This window comes from Sinohyriopsis cumingii, chromosome 5 (assembly GCF_028554795.1).
Source record: "Sinohyriopsis cumingii isolate HCF-2022 chromosome 5, ASM2855479v2, whole genome shotgun sequence".
Classification (NCBI taxonomy): domain Eukaryota; kingdom Metazoa; phylum Mollusca; class Bivalvia; order Unionida; family Unionidae; genus Sinohyriopsis; species Sinohyriopsis cumingii.
This window is the reverse complement of record NC_142965.1, coordinates 28,775,201-28,791,591: the sequence shown is the minus strand read 5'-3', so window position 1 is coordinate 28,791,591 and position 16,391 is coordinate 28,775,201. Positions and strand designations below refer to the sequence as shown.

Below are 16,391 nucleotides of genomic sequence, written 5' to 3'. Positions count from 1 at the left end.
GACTGCTAATAATTCATATTTATTTTTATATACTGTAAAATGTGATGTGTTTCAATTACCCTAAAATGTGACGTGTTTCAATTACTCTAAAATGTGAAGTGTTTCAATTACCCTAAAATGTGACGCGTTTAAATTACCCTAAAATGTGACGTGTTTCAATTACCCTAAAATGCGACGCGTTTCAATTACCCTAAAATGTGACGTGTTTCAATTACCCTAAAATGTGAAGTGTTTCAATTACCCTAAAATGTGACGCGTTTAAATTACCCTAAAATGTGACGTGTTTCAATTACCCTAAAATGCGACGCGTTTCAATTACCCTAAAATGTGACGCGTTTCAATTACCCTAAAATGTGACGTGTTTCAATTACCCTAAAATGTGACGCGTTTCAATTAAAAATACATTTCTTTCTTCAAGACTGCTGATATATAATTACACTTCTCTCGATTAAACTTTGCATAGTTTTGACCGCAACTTCAGCTGATGATGATGATGGATATGCTATTGCTATATTTTAATGTATTGACTCAGTCTCTAAAAATTAACAATAATGTATTCTGTTATTATATCCTAAGCATAGGCAAATCCGAAAGTTATTTGAAATAACGTGAAAGGAAACGTTAAAATTTAATTGTGATTTGTTAGAATTTATCACCTTGCTGAGTGAGACAAGTTTGCATTTTCTAGATGAGCGTGTGGGTGAGTAGAAGCAAAAATAGGACAGGATTGTGATGGTACAGTACTAGACACTACTATCTTGATCAGAACATCACCGTGGTTGTAACAGCACATAATCTTGCCTGTTCCGCCTTACCTGGCTGTAATTGAATACCAACATCCATAGGAGTGGACCAGCAAACCAAAAAGTCCGAACCTCCAAGGTATGGTGGGGCTGGATCCTAATTGTGTAAATTACGGCCTTATGAGCAATTAGTAGACTCCAAGATGTAACACCTAAAACCATCCAAACTGACTGAATTTAACCATCCCATAATTCCTCCTTTGTAACTTTTGTTAAGAACCATATTATTTTTCTTTTGTTATACAAATGACAAACTGTGTGGTTCAGTTCGTCAGCAATGAACGTGAACTTAATAGCTACGCTTCTCTTTTGATCTTATCGTAAAAGTGCTGAAATCAAATTATATTATCATTTTACAGTTTGTGAATCAATGCAGCAGAAAATTATATTTCATCAAAATAAATTAAATTTGGTTTCTTAGTTTTAACGGCACTTTTAGCACAAGATTGGCTGTATCATGCTGAGAAGTAAATAATTTTTCCCGTGGATACACCGATGCAGCTGACCCGGACAGGCCTGAGTGAGTATCGAAATCGTGGTCACTAGTGAATTAGAATAAAAGGAAAAGGTTTCCTGGGTAGCGGAAGCCACGTGTACAATATTTTGCATCATCGTGATCATTATTGCATAATCCTGACTCTTAAGAAAGGTTGTTGCATCGTTTCCTTTTTTTATATACATTTTTCAATTGTCTTTATTTTCAGTCAGCGACTCTGATGTCGGCGGCATGCCCTGTAGTTGCTGGTAGCAATGGACAGGAATTCATTGGTATTTCGGCTATTGGCGACCGTGTTAGGACTGCTGTACACGGCGTTTTTTGTGACTGGCTATGACCCTATAGTAGATACGGACAAGGGAAAAGTCCGCGGTCTACGTATTTCTGCAAACAACAAACGTGTAAATGTTTTCTATGGAATTCCCTATGCAAAAGCACCTCTTGGGGAGTATCGCTTCCGTCATCCACAACCTAATGACCCTTGGGAAGGGGTTTATAATGCAACGAAAAGGCCGTGTTCATGTGTTCAAGGTTTAGACGGAGTTTTCCCAAACTTTACTGGAGCGCAAGTCTGGAACCCAAACACCAAAAGAGATGAAGATTGCTTGTATTTAAATGTTTGGGTCCCGCAAGAGAATTACCCCATTACAAATAAAGCTGTGATGATATGGATATTTGGAGGGGGGTTTTATGCAGGGACATCGACATTGGATATATACGACGCTAAATATTTAGCGGTTGAAAACGATGTTATTGTTGTATCTATGCAATATCGTGTTGGCGCTCTAGGGTATTTGGCTTTGTTCCACAGGGATGCTCCGGGTAACGCTGGTATGTTTGACCAGGTGATGGCTTTAGATTGGGTGCAGAGCAATATCCACTACTTTGGAGGTAACCCCCATAACGTGACATTATTTGGAGAAAGTGCTGGAGCGGTAAGTGTTGGAATGCATCTGTTATCGCCTAAAAGTCGAAGCAAGTTCAACCGCGCCATCTTGCAGAGCGGTGCGCCGCACGCCGCCTGGGCGGTCATCCCAGAGAAAGAGGCGAAACGTCGGGCTAGGGCCCTGGCCAGGGAGCTTAAATGTGATTTTCCTTCTACAGAGGAGATAATTGCCTGCCTGCGGGAGGTACCCGCTGACAAGTTCTATGACTATGAATACAATGACAACGTCATAGAATACGGTGTAGTTCGGTTCCCGTTTGTGCCAGTGGTAGATGGCTCATTTCTGATAGAAAGCCCTGAAAAATCTCTTAACTTGGGGAATTTTAAAAAATGTCCGATACTTCTTGGAAATAATGTAAATGAGGCCTCTTTTTGGCTTGTGTATTTTAACAAAAATTTATTTCGTTACAATGCCGAAACTTTGATTAGTCGGCATCAATTTGAAGTCCTTATAGACACCTTGTTTGACTATCATCCTTACTACCCTAAAAGACTGAATTCGTTTGGAATTGAGGCTATAAAGTTTCAGTACACGCATTGGCAGGATCCATATAACCAGGAGATGAATCGCTATAACATAGACATGGCTGTGGGCGATTTTCATTTTATTTGCCCTACAGTGGACATAGCATTACACTACGCTTCGGATGGAAATCCTGTGTACTACTACGTTTTTGACCACCGATCATCCGTGCACCTCTGGCATGAGTGGATGGGCGTACTTCATGCCGATGAGATAAATTTCGTCTTTGGAGAGCCGTTAAACAGGAGTTATAACTATAACCATCACGAGAAGAAACTCTCACTTAAAATGATGAAGTATTGGAGCAATTTTGCCAAAACTGGGTAAGATTAAGCCCCTTTGATCATTTGGTTTCTATTGAGTTTGCCACAAATTTATATTGTGATTTATCATATTTTGAACAGTGAAAATGGAGTAAGGCCGTTGTATAGGGTTATTTCTAAGATTTTAAACATGGTAAATGAAATAAGGCCGTCGTACAGGGCCATTTCTAAGATTTTGAACAAAGAAAATGGAGTAAAGCCGTCGTATAGGGACATTTCTAGGATTTTGGACAGGGAAAATGGCGTAAGTCCGTCGCATAAGGTCATTGCCATATTTTTGAACAGGAAAAATGGAGTAAGGTCGGCGTATAATGTCATTCTTAGAATTTGATGCAGGCTGTTATATATGGTCATTTATACCATTTTGAACAGGGAAAATGTAGTAAGGTTGTCATATATGGCCATTTATAACATTTTGAACAGGGAAAATGAAGTAAAGCTGTCGTACCAAAGTATCTTTTTTATTCATAAAATTTTTATTACAGGTTTGATTTTGCTTGTATGCAATTACATCTCGAACAACATAAGATCTTAAGGAAATGTTTTGTTTCAAGTTATATCAATTACATCAACAAAGAAATTCAGCGCATGTTCTTTTCTAAATTGTAATAGACTAAGATAAAAATTCTTGAAAACCTGTTTGATATTCATTTTATTAATTTTCATGCGTCCTTAATCGATTTTCCATTTACGCAAAGCACTCATAAGACGTTATCTGCGTCATTTCAATGTTACTTTTGTTGTTTGTTTCCTTGTCTAAAACAAGCATATTCTCTGACCAAATTATATTTGCAGGTTAAGTATTTTCATTTTCTCTTTATTCAAACCTTTCTTGTTCTGTATCACAGTGCTATCCCATCACTGGGCTACAGGACTGATTTTAATTTCTATGTTATTCCACCAATGAGATACATTACTGATTTCAATTTCTATATTAGCCCACCAACGAGATACATGACTGATTTCAATTTCTATATTATCCAATCACTGAGCTAGATGACTGATTTTAATTACTATATTATCCCCTCAATGACATTCTTGACTGATTTCATTTTCTATATTATCCCCTCACTGACCTTCTTGACTGCTTTCAATTTCTATATTATCCCATCACTGAGCTAGATGACTGATTTAAATTTCTCCATGGTCACCTCAATGACTCTCTTGACTAAATTTCAATTTCTATATTATTCCATCACTGACCTTCTTGACTGATTTCAATTTTCTTTATTATCCCTCCACTGAGCTAGGTGACTGATTTAAATTTTTAAATCATCCCATCACCGAGATACATCGCCGATATCAATTTCTATAATATCCCGTCACTGACCTTCCTGATTTCAATTTCTGTATTATCCCATCACTGAGCTAAGTGACTGATTTCAATTTAGATATTATCCCATCACTGATTTCAATTTATATAGTATCCCCTCACTGAGCTAGATGACTGATTTCAATTTTTATATTATCCCCTCACTGAGCTACATGACTGATTTCAATTTCTATATTATCCCATCGCTGAGTTACATGATATATTTCAATTTCTGTTTTATCCCTGTACGTCGCTGTTAAGTTTTGTTCCGCATTTTGGTTCATCGCACTTTTTTATACTTTTGTTCATGACATTTTCTCGTGGATAAATTGACGTTCTGCTTATCTATAAATTATTACGTTATCTCATTTCGTTACTGAAAACCTTCTGAACATCAAAGTCTTGCCCTCTATTGTTCTCTTCTTTATCTACTACCATGACTATTGCTAATGCATATTTCTGGTCGCCGATCACTATTTAATAAAGTATTGCTCTGTTGAATTTATTTCACAGGTCGTCTTATAACATGTGCTGTGCATAGGAACACGATTTATTGAGTGTGCTTTTACGGTGCACCAACACTGTAAGGCTATTTAGCGCCATATAATAGGCTGTATATTATTTAAAGTTAATGCAAGATGTATAATCGACCAGCGATAATAACATGAAAAAGTTCAAAGCAAAACGATGAGATAGTGAGGGTAATATATGAAGTTCCCCGATAAATGAGGAATGTAACTGGCGTGTGTCAATTAATAATTAGATACGTAAAGGTACTTATGATGAGCAACAATACATATATTAAGTTAAAAATACTCCAAGAGATTGCACAGAAGTGATATCTTAAAATAGACGTTGGCTTCTTTCAGGAATTTTAAGATGCGGGACACGTTTATTGTATCATAAAGTTCCTTGATGTATTGAACATTGTAGTAACACCATCTATTTTTCGTAAATATCAGAGAGGGTGGAACCCACTCGTACTTTGAATTTTCTGTTCAAAGGAAAGTTCGATATAAAAGTGAGCAGACGAACATTTAGACCCAGATCGTTCAGGTCATTCATTATTCCGTATCTCCAAGTTGTATTTTACGTCTTTTTTAAATCAAATAAGACTGACATTGTTTTTTCTTCCTAATAAAAGCATAGCAAATAAAAGTTTACATTTTAACTAGATGGCCGTTGGCACTATGGGCATAATAAATGCCAGATTGCAAAGGTGATAATAAATTATTGTTCTTCAGGCACCAAACAAGCCTATCAATGATCACTCGTCAAAGCAATGGGACAGAAGTTGATAGGGTTGTCAGATGTCAGAAATTATTATTTCCCCATGCCATTTATTTTGCGGATCGTGTCTTATTAATTCTTTATGGAGGAACAAGAGTTTAAGGTAGAAACATATATTTTCCATGATGCTCTTTTAATTCTTAATCGTACTTTTTAAAATTTTCTGGTGTTGGAGGATTATTAAATTACCTCAGTGCTTCTTAGTTTTTCTAATGGCTTCTTTACATCCTTTAGAATCAGGTGAGGACCTGATAATGGATTCTTCTGCGATCGCGACTAAAAATAGGTGTAAAATGTTGAATACGGTCATTCACGTTTATAAAGGTATCTCTGTTAAGTCTAGTTTCGCAAAGCTTGTCAAATTTGACCCAGTCAACCTTCTTTAAATTCCAGTGTGGAATTGCTTCACCGATGGTAGAGTGAATATTTTTTATGTGATTAGGAGGTGGTCACTGCTGTAAAAGGTAACCATCGACTTTCTAATGCTAATTCATGAGCAGTAGAGGAGAACATATTATCAGATCGATGCACTTATATGTACCCGTTCTCTGATGTAAATATGTTGGTGACCTGGCGGTATAAAGACACAAGTCGTGTTTAGAAATGAAACTTCGACCTTTTGGCCCCTCTCACTTATGTATTTTGATCCGTACAAAATGTTATGGGCATTGAAATTTCCAAATAGAACAAATGGGGCGGGCATCTGTTGGACCAAGTTATCTAAATCAATTGGGAGTTAGTTGGTGTTTGGTGGCATATAAATGGAATAAAAAGTAATCACCCAATTATTTGTACATTTGTGTTTCAAGGAATGGAATTATAAGGTTGTTCACAGAAACAGAAGTCTTCCTGAGGCTCTGTCAGCATCTTAGAGTATGTGTTAGAAAAGGAGTATATTTTAAGTTTGATGTTTTCCGTATCTCTTTAAAAGGTTTCTTGCAGACACAGCATTGCATGATCGAGTTCACTTAAAAGCAGAAGACAATCGTTGTAGCTGGTTTTAAGTCCTCGACAATTCCATAGTATGATGCTGCTCTTCATCATGGGTTAAAAGTGAAGAGATGATATTACAATTAGGTTAGATCTTTCGTTGGGGTAAATCTATATGCTTATTAAGGAGTTAATTTTGAGAAACCTTGGATACATGGAGCAGCTTCTTTTGCATCCATGTCCTCCATGTACTATTGTGCAGCTCTGTGGAGTTGTCACATCCATTTTGCTTCCTGTTTGTTTGTTTTCTCTTTTCACTGTTTGGTGATTTAGGTAATAAGGGATTGTTGGAAATTTTGTGTGGAGATGGAGATTTGTGTGGCTTGTAGTGTGGGACGTTTAAAGTTGCTGCTGTATCGGGTATATTTGTTATGGTTTGTGCTTCATTGGTTGTCTTTGGACTCGTCTTTACAACAGTTGAAAAGGTTGGAACAAATAGGGTGGTTCTACATTCTATCATCTTTCTGGCCTCTGGAAAGGGGATATTTCAGGTGTATTGAACCTTTGAAAAATTTCCTTCTCTAGGTTCCAGGTTTCGCAATCTTTGGAATTTTGCATGGTGACATTTGCCACTGTTTACACAATATGGGGTCACTTCACAGTCTGATTCTCGATGGGAAGAGTCGCCGCATTGGCCACACGCGGGGCTTCTGTAGCAGCAGTCTTCTTGGTGACAATACTTATCAGGCTTGAAACATCGAAGTGGATTTGGAAAGTATACCTCAAACTTAGCCTGCAAAAAGCGAACTTGTATGACCTTAGACAGTGTTGGTGTATTGAAGGTAAGTATGGTGATATTTTCATCCTACAATTATCGACTGCGTTTGATACGTATTCGACAACTTGCAATGACACGTTGATTCTTCATCCCTTCGATGATTTCAGTTTCACTGACTCCTGCCAATTCGCGACAGCGGATCACACCTTTAGGTGAGCTATGTGACGAGTGAGCAAAATACTTACTTGGAGATCGAAAAAGGTCTTAATTTTATGACTTGACCTTTGAGCTTACACTTCACAAGCAGATAACCCCGATCTCACTTTTTGGAGTGCCTATTCTTTTCAGTTGTGATAGTACGATAAGTGATTTTGACGTGACTTGGACTGGAGAACCAGGACTCGTGGGAAAGAGTCCACGCAACATCGATCATCATCAGAGTCCGTTTGAGGTTTTGTTCTGTTTAGTTCATTGATGTTTAGATTTCCATTTATTTTGTTTTCTCTTTTATTCATCACTGATGATCACCCACCCAACAAGGAGACACTTTTTCAAGTGCCAGGGATACATAGGTGGTATTCTCGGCAGATACAGATGCATCCCGATCGATTGCCTTCTAGGATGCCTTATGAGAGTAGGAGAAGAGAAAATAAAGGAGTAGATTGTAGGGGTAACTTGTTTATCACAGAAGATACAAAGAAAAAATATATAAAATCAATGAGATAAGTAAATTAAGAAAGACCTCCTAGAACTCGACGTGTCGGGACCATTCCGACCAATCGTCTAGAAGAAGTAGAGGCTAAAAGTAGTGTATTGCATTGGATATCCGCTGCTCAACTATCAGGATCCTTTCCTCCTTCGACACGGGCTGTAACCCACAGCAAACAGGTTGCCTCCACTCAGTCACCTCCTACGAACATGCAGCAAGGACGCGTCGGGCCTAATGTAATGTGTCCATATATATTTATGTTTTTAAACGAATTAATCTCCCACCCCACAATTAATTTGAACAGTTATAAATTAAAATTTATATTAATAATATACACCAATAAATTGGCAGCTGATGACATTATCTTTACGATATCAATACCAAGCTCTCGAATATAACATTAGGTAAGATTGCAATTATTGCTATAATATTTCTGTGATGGTATGGTGCAATTTGAAAATACATCCAAAATGCACTAATTTCCGATTTTGCGGGACTGTCGGAACGATTTTCATGCCTTGTAAAAGAGTCATACATGTGTGCTGTATGCAAGCGATTGTCTGAACACGAAGGAAGATTTTGGGACCATGTGCTGTCCAAAACGTTGAATGCACAACAAACCGTGTATCAATTATTAAGCACATGCAGGAAGATGTACACCAGTAAAGAGAGTATTATGAATTAAAGTGAAGTACGTCATGCATTGTAACTCACATGTTTGAGTCTAGTTGATGCCACAAAATTGTACGCGCAAAGCCAGCAGCAACAGGCCTTGCCCCACTTTTACAAAGATTCTACTTACCGGTAATGTAAATTTAGATAGATAACTTATAACTTGTAAATTTTAAGTCAGATAAAATTTGAGCCAATACAATCGCTTGGATATAGGATTTAACTTTAAAATCAGGCTACATATTTGTTCTTGAAATTCAGGCCTGCCTCGTACTCGCAAAACTTAGACTGATAAGATCAGATATTTCTTCCGTAGTTAAAAATAATGTTTTAAGTTGATGTTAAAGGCACTGTTATATTTATCCCCAGCCTGTCCTACCCCAACACTAAGCCACAATTTTGCTAATACTCGAGGCCGCAGACCACCAAATACGAGCAATGATTTAAGAAATATGGAGAAAAAATTTATAACGCTTCGCGCTGAGATGGGTTTTCAATGCAAAGTTTGGTGCGCTTGGCTGAAACTTGTAAGAAAAGAACCATGTGAGAAACGTTTTGTTGCGAATATGTTGATATATTTATGACAGAGTTTAGAATCGGATGCATATTTTATCAATGTTGGAAGTCTGGTGTTGGAAGGTGTGCTGATTATTGGATATATTGGAAGTGTGGTGCTGGAAGGTGGGCTGATTATAGGATATATGGAAGTGTGGTGCTGGAAGGTGGGCTGATTATAGGAGATATTATAAGTGTGGTACTGGAAGGTGGGCTTATTATAGGATATGGTGGAAGTGTGGTGCTGTAAGGTGGGCTTATAGGATATATTGGAAGTGTGGTACTAAAAGGTGACCTTATAGGTGTGGTGCTGAAAGGTGGGCTGATTATAGGATATATTGCATTTGTGGTGCTTGAGGGTGGGCCGATTATAAGATATATTGGAAGTGTGGTGCTAGAAGGTGTGCTTATTATAGGATAATGTTGTAGGTGTGGTGCTCAAGGGTGGGCTGATTAGAGGATATGTTGTAGCTGTGTTGGTCGAGGGTGGGCTGATTATAGGATATGCTGGAAGTGTGGTGCTGGAAGGTGGGATGATTATAAGATATGTTGTAGGTATGGTGCTTGAAGGTGGACTTTTTATAAGATATGTTGGAAGTGTGGTGCTGGAACGTGGGCTTGTCATAGGATATGTTGTAGGTGTGGTATTCGAGGGTTGGCTGATTATAGGATATGTTGGAAGTGTGGTGCTGGAAGGTGTGCTTATTATAGGATATGTTGGAAGTGTGGTGCTGGAAGGTGTGCTTATTATAGGATATGTTGGAAGTGTGGTGCTGAAAGGTGTGCTTATTATAGGATATGTTGGAAGTGTGATGCTGGAAGGTGGGCTTACTATAGGATATGTTATAGATGTTGTGCTAAAAGGTGAGCTGATTATAGGATATATTGTAGGTGTAGTGCTCAAGGGTGGGCTGATTATAGGATTTGATGGAAGTGTGGTGCTGGAAGGTGGGCTGATTATAGAATATGTTGGAAGTGTGGTGCTGGAAGGAAGGCCTATTATATGATATGTTGTAGGTGTGGTGCTAGAAGGTGAGCTGATTATATAATATGTTGGAAGTGTGGTACTGGAAGGTGGGTTTATTATAGGATATGTTGTAGGTGTGGTGCTGGAAGGTGGGCTGATTATATGATGTGTTGGAGCTGTGGTGCTGGAAGGGGGCTTATTAATTGGATATTTTGGAAGTGTGGTGCTGGAAGGTGTGCTTAATATAGGATATGTTGTAGGTGTGGTGCTCGAGGGTGGGCTGATTATAGGATATGTTGGAAGTGTGGTGCTGGAAAGTGGGCTTATTATAGGATATTTTGGAGGTATGGTGGCAACCACGCAGCAAAGAGACATAAAGAGAGCAATCAAATGCTTTACTTTTTTTTTTAAATTGAGCTTCAGTCAAGGCAAAGCTCCATTTCGATATTAGGGCTTATCGGTATAAAGCTATATGTAAGCACAGAGAAATGAAACATATTCACATATAATTGATTATAGATATAACTCTTAACATGAGCACCACACAATCCATTTACATAATAGTAAATATAGGTAGAAAGCTTAACACTGGCACAATAAATAAAATTCACTTGCATACGGTCTATAGGTAAAACAATTAACATGAGCACACAAAACATCAGTTCGGAGATTTCTCTTGATATGTATAACAGTTGGAATTGCGCAGCTTAAAAGTCTGATATCACCCGTTTATGAGAGCTCTACAGAGAGGGCGGATAACCCAAATTATGACTTATGCGAACAGGGCTCTCGGTGCAGTTCCAACCCATAGATGATGTGCGCGACAAGCCCCAGTTTCAGCATCCCGTCGAATTTGCAGGCGGGTACCGAAACCTAAGCCAGAAACTGACGCACGCCCAGCGCTTGACGCACAGAAGATTGATCTGAATTGATGACTTCCTAAACAGAATTACAGAGGAACACTCACTGACACAGCCGCATATTCCTATTTCAGCACTACGTCAGATGCAGAGTCAATGTGATTGTGAAAGATTACCGCGCCACTATGCCTAAATCTTTTGAACTAGAGCCAGACGCTTTAGCATTTCCAACTGCTATGACACATAGGGCACGTAATATCCTTCGTGGGAGACGAGAAACCTTGATGGTCTAAAGTTAAGTCTTATTCTCAATGACGAACTGGAGAAAGTCATTCCCCGCCTAGAAGACATTGACGATATAGAAGACGAGATGGCAACCGCAGAAGTTACGGTCTTGTTTCGTACCGACGCTGTAGTCGTACTATGCAGCGATGGGCTTCAGCAGCTTGTTGGCCAAGCTAATGATACCCATACTGAAGCGCTTTGAAAATTTCTTGCTACAGGAGTCGGGATAGAAACATGCCCTCTACGAAGTGATTGCTATTGGCTTGTCATAGTGCAATTATTTTTAAGAGTAGAGCTACAATGCAGCATCCAAATGTGTACCACCGCGGTCTGTTATTATTTTAAAAAACACTGATAACCGCTCTTTCTTTTAGTTCCCTACCCATTAGTTAACAATATTGATCAGCACAGAACGTACCGTCAGCACCTGTATGAACGTGACTTTGTAGACTCTGAATTTCTATCAAGTTAGCAATATTGGCTATGTTTTAGTGCCACTAAACTATCACCGTTAATATCTTTGGTTGAAAAAAAATTGGGCACTGCTTGCCACGTATGGCGAGGAAGTCAGTGTATTCGCTATCGATTTATTGACGATTGCATACACGGTAGGTACAGAGGGTGAAACGGCTGCTGGGACATCTAAAAAGAGCCTCTACGTCTGGATAAAAGACCTAAGACGTATGGTATATATGCACAGAAAGCACGTTTGCCCCTGGTGCTTTCACGTCTTAGGCAAGGCTGATATGTTGAAACAGCAGGTCAGTAACTGACACGGTATATGCAAAAACCCACAGAGCATTACCATACCAGTGCTATGCTCAAGGACCATTTTAGCCTTTCAGAAATACCACGGTAAAATGCGAGTCCCATATAATCATTTTTATTTTCGGATTTCAAGCCAATGAACAAGGCAGTTGAAGGCTCTGCCGGCAAATCCGCGCAAGCTTGAAGCTTTACTGAACTTTTAAAAATGATTCCATAAAGGTATCATAATGCTTTTGACATGGTTCTGTTTTGTCTAGTTTGCCTTAGCGTGTGACAGAGTTTTCCGCCATTTTCCGGTGACTTTTATATATTTATTTGCGTGTTTTAATACTGCATCATCCCATGGAGTGTTGACGACAAGACACTCTGGTTTTCTATTGGTTCTTTGCCTGGGTCACCAGCTTTGTTAGGCTTTCATCGCTGAGCAATGGAAAGCCCAACTAGACCCTGTGGAAGAAAAGATGTAAAACATTAGGATGTACCCTGAATATTTTGAGGGAGGGATGCAAAACAATACTCAGTGTTCAATGAAGATAAACAAAATCTATTTTTAGAAAACAAAGCATGCTATTTCACATCTGTAATGTAACACTAACATTTATATTAGATAGGCAGAATGTTGTAAGATAAATTTAGTTTGTTTATACCTTATCGTCATTTTTGCGTCATTTACGCTATAATCTCGAAAATGTAAACATTTTTGCATGGGTTGAAGTGAGAATGTTAAAGCTTGATGTGAATAACCGGCGAATAGGTGTACATTGGGGAGAATTTTCTACCGATATCTATAAATTATCTATACAGATATCAACCGAGCAGAACACGCGCCGACTTGTGGAATAATAAATACTTTCACTTCCTGCTTATCTGAGATAAAGAAAACATTTATATAAAAAAATTATATTTCCATTTTTGAATTGCTGCCTTTGCCTTGTATAAGTCTCTTTCATTGTCATTCTTTGGACCACTCTTGTTGTCGCAGGAAGAAAACATATAAGATAGCAAGTATCTATGTAGTTATGTATGTATGTATGTATGTATGTATGTGTATATATATATATATATATATATATATATATATATATATATATATATATATATAGTTTCGATATATATTTTGCAGTGTTACGCCATTACAATTCGAAAATATACCTTTTAAAGAATATTTAAATTTGTAAGAATCCTTTTTTACTTATTTTCTGTCATACTCACTGGACAGCATTTACATTTTAATCATTTATGAAATATAATCATTATTGTACGGGATATAACTTTCATGGTTATCAGGAAATTTATGATTTGTACCATTTTAGAGATCCGAATATTAACGTAAACAATATGGTTGGATACGGTATTAATAAATGCATGCGTAATGAAGTGTTAAGGAGCGATTTCTTTAGGGAGATAATTAACTTTAAGATAGAACACCCCACCCCTTTAATAATTGTATGATGTTAGTATGTATATGACATAAATATGCATTATCTATCTCAGTTCAAAAGCTCTAAATAGAACATTTCAATCTTTTTGAAATCACTTCCAGCTGGTTCCGTGGTCTAATGGAATAACACTCCCTCTGAAGATCTAAGATACTGCGCCAATTTATGTTTAGAGTCCCGTTGCAAACTATCAAGATGTTCTGTATTCATGGAGCAAACCTGTTCCCCCATTAGCCTACCGGATGAAATTAAAATTGGGATAGGATTCGAATTGTAAGTGGAAGCATAAAATAAAGGTCAAAGTATATTATGGGAGATTGATCCAGGTTACAAGTCATATGGAATTTCTGATAGACCTATTCTATTTATCTCAAAGTTACTCAACCACTTGAAAAGGGTTTTCAACATTTAAAAAAACAGTATATGACCCTACCCCCGATTTTAAAATTTCTTCACAAATTAGCCAATTGCCATTCCAGGCTGCCGTTATGTTATCCTCCACCATTTTCATAATTAAAAACATATAAAGCAGCATACCTTTTACTAAATTTATTTTTAAAATATAAACTGAAGCCCATATGTTTAAGTATCAAGAAGCAGTTCTTTCGAAACTTTAAGAGATCAGTGATTGCTAAGTGATATTAAAACTTCCAAGACCTAGAGTCCCACAAATGACACCTATTAATCCATTAAACGAAGCTGCCCACTTAAATAATTAAACATGAATCTCCAAGATCGACATGGAGATAAACGTTCTTAAAAAATTAGAGGAATTAGCAATTGCTAAGTTATATTAAAAAATCATGAGCTCTGGAATCTCACAAAAGTCATTTCTTGATTCAGTAATTCAAACAAAATAATTAAATTTACATAAAAAGCAAAACAAGAATGTTCTATTTCCAGTTAAAGAAATAATACCAAAGATTAAAGAACATAAAATGTATAAGGTTATATTGAATTTGTGGGCATTCAGGCCCAGTCACAGAAGTCACCAGACGGCGAAATTCACTTACAAACAAAATCAAACTTAATTAAACGATATACACACATTGTCTATGAATGTTTTATGCATAAGTCCGTAGGGCTAAGCATCCATTCCGATACTTGTTTCGTATACAAGTTTTATAAAATAGAATAGCCTGGCACCGTTCACTTATACAATGCTATGAAATAAAAAATACTAACTTCTTAGCCTTTTTTTGTCATGCAACTCAATTTAATTCTTCAGTTGATAAGGCTAAAGCGAAATAATTGATAAAGATGAAGATATGTAACCATTTTTCATTTGAATGTAGCAGCAAAAAACAAAGGCTGAAACATAAAATCATTATTTTCAAGTGATGACAAGATAGGATAGTTTGATTTTTTCCCACAGCACTGCAGTGGACAAAAAGATAAATGCATTATCCAGCCTAAATCAAGCTATAATGTCGTATGTTATTTGTACTTCAGGAAATCAAAATACAAAATAAGCCATCCATTGCACAACATTTCTCTGCTATAACAACTGCTGCAAGAAAATTATTTCAAGCTTCAAATTTTGGCCAGTTGAAAATAAGTTTTCAATAATATAGTTCAGTTTCAAAAGTTAGATGAAGCCATGCAGTTAGTGGTGATGAAATTACATTTTATAAATGATACATCATCAAAAATATCCTCCAAGTCATTGTCAGATGAAAAATTTATTGTCAACTAAATGGAAGATATTGAAAGTGGCTGTACAGGAGAGACAGTGGCTATACAGGAGAGACAGTGGCTATACAGGAGAGAAAGTGAACAAGTTTGCAGTCTCAAGTTAATAAGTTAACTTTACACACGAAAAACGATCTAGGTAAAGATGAACATCAATGATAGCTTGGAAAACGTTCGCAATAATTAAAAATAAAAGACTTTAACAAAGGACCACCCAAGATATAAATAAATAAAAAATAAATAAATAAATAAAGAAGAAGATAAAACCTGCGTTTGAAAAATGAACAATCAACTAAATTTTATGTAGGTGGATTGCCTTTTGCTGTTTTTGCTTATTTAACTTATTCAAAGAGTTAATATAAAAATAAACTTCTATAAATATAGAACAAATTAGTAAAAAAAGCTAGAGCAGAGCCTGTTTGCATGGAGAAAGCGAGAGAAAGAGGGGAACAAATTTTCAAGAATATGCTTTCCAATTCAAGTTCTAGAGAACAATGTGAATCCTTTACCAGAAATACTATGAGTTTCTATTTTGTACATTGGATATTATTAATTTGTTGAAAAGGACCCATTTTTTCAACTTATAGGCTTTTCGTCTTTGTCATCATTATCAAATATTAATATCAGGAATTTGAGGAGCATATTTAATTTGCATATAGATTTATCTGGTAATGATAGTTTTTCAATATTGTGTGTTACCTATCACAATTTCTTTAACTATGCTTTCATTTGACTTTATTTATAGTATTATTCGTGATAGCTTAGTCTCCAGATGACTCCCACATGTTCTTTCTCTTGAACAAATAAACTGCAGATGAGACAAACAACATAATTAATATAATCTATTTTGCTGCGTTACAGTCAGCTTTTAAGAATTACGGATAAAATTAAACTAAACTAGGTACACCGTATGCATCCACGAAATCCATCTTTCTAGCATCAATTTGATTCCTTGTACACTTCCGTAACAATACCCTCTCACGAAAAACACCAACCAAAAAGGGAACATTATGAAATAATTATGAAATGCGAGTAAAAGAAAA

The 16,391-nt window shown here is 36.9% G+C and overlaps 1 protein-coding gene across 4 annotated transcripts in view; it reads left to right on the top strand.

The window, feature by feature from the left end:
* The window catches only part of LOC149798858 (acetylcholinesterase-like), a 78,868-nt gene that overhangs the window by 38,745 nt on the left and 23,732 nt on the right, over nucleotides 1-16,391 (top strand). For all 4 annotated transcript variants that reach the window (XM_089957764.1, XM_089957766.1, XM_089957767.1 and 1 more), the window contains one exon: nucleotides 1,508-3,091. In XM_089957764.1, coding sequence (XP_089813890.1) covers nucleotides 1,554-3,091 — 1,538 coding nt within the window. In that variant the 5' untranslated portion in view covers nucleotides 1,508-1,553. The remainder of the gene's footprint in view (nucleotides 1-1,507; nucleotides 3,092-16,391) is intronic.